The 5,662-nt window shown below is 35.6% G+C and overlaps 1 protein-coding gene across 1 annotated transcript in view; it reads right to left on the bottom strand.

Annotated features, from left to right (window-relative positions):
* Positions 1-2,235: 2,235 nt before the first annotated feature.
* The window catches only part of LOC136839266 (uncharacterized), a 218,871-nt gene continuing 215,444 nt past the window's right edge, over positions 2,236-5,662 (bottom strand). Inside the window, exons 7-8 of the mRNA XM_067105066.1 lie at positions 4,854-4,965; positions 2,236-4,393 (exon numbers count right to left, since the gene is read on the bottom strand). Coding sequence (XP_066961167.1) covers positions 4,113-4,393; positions 4,854-4,965 — 393 coding nt within the window. The 3' untranslated portion in view covers positions 2,236-4,112. The remainder of the gene's footprint in view (positions 4,394-4,853; positions 4,966-5,662) is intronic.

Below are 5,662 nucleotides of genomic sequence, written 5' to 3'. Positions count from 1 at the left end.
TTGTTTCTTCTCGCAATTGCCTCAATGACTACAACACGAAGTCAAGGATCCGAAACGAGGAAGTCTTACATTCTATGGAAGTAGCGCCATCTATGTGGAAGTTTTATTGCTGTTGCGACTCTGACTTTAAACACTCTTCGACGGATATTACATGCAGAAGATACAGTATATCATGACGATTAAAAAACTTTGCGTAATAGAAGGATGATCTAGTTTTGGAACAACTTCATTTCTGTGGGATGAATCAACCAGGAATTATTCAAAAATTTACTTGCTTTCCTTAATATGCATTTAATATCATATCCAATTTGAACGATTATACATTTTTTAAATAATAATAGGCATCTGGCTTTGTTTACTTTAATTCTTTTTTCAGTACAGTTTACCACATTGATTTATCACGACAGAAAGCTATTGTTGATATATACTCCCTAATAATTATAAATTTTAACGTTATTACATACTAATAGATTTTATGTTATTCTCCTTTGTCAGTAGTAACATAACTACTTGTTGGGTGGGAGGGAATGATAAGGATTTATTCTGAATGCTAATAATGTGATCATTTTAATGTTCAGGGTTCGACTTACTGAAAAAAAACAAACAAGACACACACACACACACACACACACACACACACATATATATATATATATATATATATATATATATGACTATTTATCACATCACCGTGATTCATATACAATATACAATAATATATATCGGAAATAATATATATATATGGGATCGAACCAGCGATATATATACGCTCTAACGAAATCGGCCGATTTCGTTATATACTGTATATATATCAACTTAAAAAAAAAAAAAAAAAAAAAAAAATTCCCCTTCGGTTTGTTTAGTAGAAAGTACTAGAATATCTAGAATATCACTAACTAAAAGCACTCACAGCAACTATGTTCCTGGTGTTTACCAAGCAAGTGCTATCTATACAAGTAGCATGGATTTTAAACTGTCATTTTATTGCAACATTTTCCATTTTTTTTTATTTCATCCTTTAGAGGAACTAACACCATAGCATTCACCTATTAGAATTTCCCTTTGTCTGATTTTAACTGACATAACCAGGCTACGGTCCTGGCTCTTTCCCGGCTTATTTTCTTTCTGTCGCTGGATCCCTTCTACTTTGGTTAGCAAGGTCCACGCGATCAGTGCTTTTTTAAAGCATTTTGAAATCCCTGAGCTCGTCAGCATGGGCCTATGAAATGACAACCTAGATGTTGCGCCGCCAGTTTTAATAGCCACAGTCAATCAGTCTATGACAGTGTTTCCCAAACTTTTTTAGTACGTGACCCCTTACAGCAGTACCAAACCTGTCATGACCCCCACATTTATAAGACTTCCAAAATCAAATAAACTGGCATAATTATGATAAATCTGGCAGCCGTGGTATCTACAATGCACTACCGGTCTGCGCATGCACTCGAGCCAGCTCCGAGACTGACTGAAAAGTTTAGCCCCGTTCCGGCAAGCTGAATGTAGTGCATACAGTTGTTAGGCCCTCCATGACGCCCAGAAAAGGGCTCATGATCCCTTTGGGGGTCATGACCCACAGTTTGGGAACCCCTGGTCTATGAAATGACTGTAATATCTGTTCGCTGTATTACCATTCCTATCAGTTTGCCACAACCGATTCAAAGTTGTTATGGCACAAAGTCGATCAACCAAGATCGAATCGCTTTATGGCTACAATTCATTGCTTGGTAAAGCGTAACCACAACAAAGGCAAGATAAGCTTGTTGACGGGATGCATTCTGTGCATGACAACTGTAGGTTGCTTTCTTGGTTGTAAGGATTCAGCAACCTCTTGACTGAAAAAGAAGGCATCTATGGCTCTTCCTCCGTAAAAGGTTATACATGAAATTTACCACCAATCATCTTCTTACGTCATATTCCCTTCAGGTCTTTCAGTGTTAGTTCATTAGTGTTTTTTTTAGATCCGCTTACTATTTATTAATAGCACTCTGGTCACATTTCTGTTCTCATGGGGCTTGGCTGAAAGATGTATCCTTGAATGAAAGATGACAATTAGAGCAAGGTAAAGTTAAATAAGCTGAACAGCTTGGTAAGGAACATTGAAGGGAATTATTTTAGCTACAAGGCAGAAAGTAATGCAACTCAAGATGAAAAATATTAGTACTACCTTCAATATATCATGCAAGGCACACTTTGGTACCACCTACATTACAGGGGAAGAGTTAAAATAGTGTCTCATAAAGTATAATTATTTATTTAAATATTCAAATACAATATATAAAAATATTCTGTACACATACATTTAAAATAACCCATATATACACAATTATTATCCAACAATTTTATCCACTGAAGTTCTGTGAGAGGAAATTCAATGGACATCAAATAATAGGTGATATTGTTGTTAAATTAAATCCAATACTTAAAACGAATAACAGATTATCGTATTCCATTCAAACAACAGTCTGAACAGCTGAGTGGATTTCTGCTTATGTTATATACAACAATAAACAATAACTAACAGTGTATGCAAGAAATGATAAGAGATATGATTGTAAGTCTCCATGAATACTGGGATACATTTTTTCCATACTATCAGAGATGATGACCAACATGGCTGGACACGACGTAAATTAAAAATGTGCCTGCCTTAACAAATGGTTTACTGACTGTTATCTCTACATTCATCTTTGTAAGTTAAGCATCAATATTCATGTTTCTCGTTTTTATCCCAAATCTCAGGCTCTGGGAGACAAAAGTCACAACTCCAACAGATCTCAATACACTGCGTTCCTCTTCTACCACCGTACTATAATATCTTGATCGAACCCATATAAGCCCTAAAGCCTACAATAAGCTTGTTCTCGAGTATATCTGAATGGCTACTATTAGATGAGTAGAATTATTAATAGATTATATTTTAATGAGAAGGTCCAATTCCCAACACAGATTACTAATTGGTTGTTGGGTGAAAATGAATAAAATAATCGGAAAATTTTTCCGATATTCTCAACAACAATATTTACAAACTTATGTACATCTTACTACAAGTTTCGAGTTCATATATACAGTCCTCACTGTATACAGGTAAACTTAAGTTCGAGTTGCGATCGTTTCTTACACAATAAAGTAGTAAAGAATCAAAGGATACTGTTTCATATATTACTGGAGAAAAGGCAATATGAAACAGGGAGGGGAAAATGTGGATGTGAAGAAAATTTGCTGACATACCGAAAATGAATATAATATATCGGATGTTGGATAAGCATGGAAAATATATATTAAAAAAACAACGGAAAAAAAAGAATGCAAGTCTCTTTTCAGGGAACGCTATAAAAGAAATAAATATTTGAAGAGCCATATTTCCAATGAAATATCTGAAAATGAGCGATGATCAGAAGTGAAGATTTTCTCAAGTGTAAACTCTGCATCCAAATGGCCCTCCCTTTATTCTGTCCCTTCAAAAAAGAAAAAGAGATTTCCATTCTATCAACAACGTATTCTTGGTATGCCATCTTTGGTAAAGCTTGAAAGATATGTCACATGTTTTCTTTCCCATTTAGCATAACAAGAATTGAAAGGTCGAGCTATCATTGACGTTTCTTTGCCAAAAACGTCTGAAGATCAAAGACCCAACTTGGTCTATAAAAAACAAGAAAAGAGGAGAATGGGATGAAGAAATGAACAATGGATACAACACTGATTCTTGTTTGGAAATGGTGTGTTAAAGGTTTCTTCACTAAAACTGAAATGATCTAAATTAAAAGGCAACGAAGACCTGCTTGCTGCCTCTAAGACTCTTCATTTCTCGTGACTTCAGATTCTTAAGACATAAGTACAACCAATATAATAAAGCAAGGAAGTATGTGTCACTGGGGAGAATTATGAAAGAACTATATCTGGGATACATGAACACTATGACATGGAGGATGAGGGGAATGCTTCAATAAGATAGTTTTGTGTAAAAGTGCATTTGATATCACTACATCATCGTAACAAGGAACCACCGATTCCCGTTATCTGATTAGACTAATCTCTGATTAACTGGCTGACATTTCCAAGAGGAAAGACTAAATATAAGGCAGGGGATGGATAATCAGAACTTGACTTTATAATCACAGCTTTTCATCGTCATTGTCATGCATGGAAAAGTAATTTGCCTCCGGGAAGTTTTCGAGATCGATGCATGGGTAAGCTGCCTGTCCGTGTTCCAATAACTGAGACATCTCAAACTTCAGCTCGGCAAAGGAAGGTCTCTTGTTCAAGTCCTGGTGCCAGCACTTGGTGACGATGTGGTAGAATTCGGGACGGCAGTGCTCTGGGCGTTCCAGGCGATATCCTTCACGGACACGTCTCATCACCTCTCTGGCTGTCATGCCAGGGTATGGAGTTGAACCTGGAAGGAAAATCGTTGTTACCCAACATAAAATCCAGCTTCTTATACAATGCAATGTACGTGTAACTGAAAATGCGCAATTTCCTAAATAAAATATTAATTTACGTATAAATATAACACTTCTTAAAGTAAGTAATGCTGATGTGTCACAGCAGAGCATGTACTATAACAAAGGGAATACCACAATATGAAATCATGAATTTCAGTTCAATGGCTAATGGCCTTTGCGCATCCTAGCTACTGTATCGTGCATTTCAACAAGGGTTAGAATTCTCAAGCCTTACCCATCTATCTTTACAGGAAGACGGATATTCATTAATAAAACATGTAAGCATAACATCAATAAACAACCAAAAAATAAACCACGTCTCTTGATCAAAAGAATTAAAATGACAATAATGAAGGAAACTGGCGCTTCACTTTTGGATCTTGAAAATACAAACTAATTACCAAAACTCACCCAGAGTAACAATCTCCCAGCACAAGATTCCGAGACTCCAAACATCTGACTTGTGGGTGAAGATGCTCATGTAGAGAGATTCTGGCGCCATCCATCGTATGGGCAAGGCTCCCTTGGGGTGTTCAATGGGTAAATTAAAATAAGGTCCCAAACAAATTTAAAGAAAAAAAAAAAAAAAAACTTAAATTATGACTGACTACGGGAAAATATGGTTTATGAGCAAGAGGATGTGATATCTGACAAGATGTGTATATAATTTGTACAGTGGCTGCCCTGTAGTTATCATTCAGAATTATGAGTGGTCTGACTATGTTTAACTACGGTAGGGAAATGTCTCATTAGTGACTAAGGTCATATGAAAACTAGCAACACTCACATACATACTGCATAAAAAATTAGGCTTAGGCTTAGTCTGCAGATTGGATTGTATTGCTGACAATAAAATTACAAGTTAACACAGTCATCTTTGAACTGACAAACTAAATTTTTGGGAGGAAATTCTTATTAAATAAAAAATGTTAGGGATGAAGCTCCTCTGAAACTGAGCATCTACTGTAATTTCAGGCATAAAGATCTCATTGAGCAGCATATCTAATTTTGAGGATGAGGTTTCTATCTAAAAGTATTGCTAAATTGCTGATGATCTTATCTAACTTCCATAAACTGCTTATTTTGAGGACGAACTCCTTATCCAAATATATATCAGATTTAAGTAGATTTTCCTACCTAAATATTTAAGAAAGGAAAGAAGTTTTTGTCTGACCATATTACTAAATCTATCTTAGCTCAGAGATTCATGTAACACAATA

This window comes from Macrobrachium rosenbergii, chromosome 6, assembly GCF_040412425.1.
Source record: "Macrobrachium rosenbergii isolate ZJJX-2024 chromosome 6, ASM4041242v1, whole genome shotgun sequence".
Classification (NCBI taxonomy): domain Eukaryota; kingdom Metazoa; phylum Arthropoda; class Malacostraca; order Decapoda; family Palaemonidae; genus Macrobrachium; species Macrobrachium rosenbergii.
The sequence above is the reverse complement of the archived record's forward strand: the minus strand, read 5'-3'. Positions and strand labels throughout refer to the sequence as shown.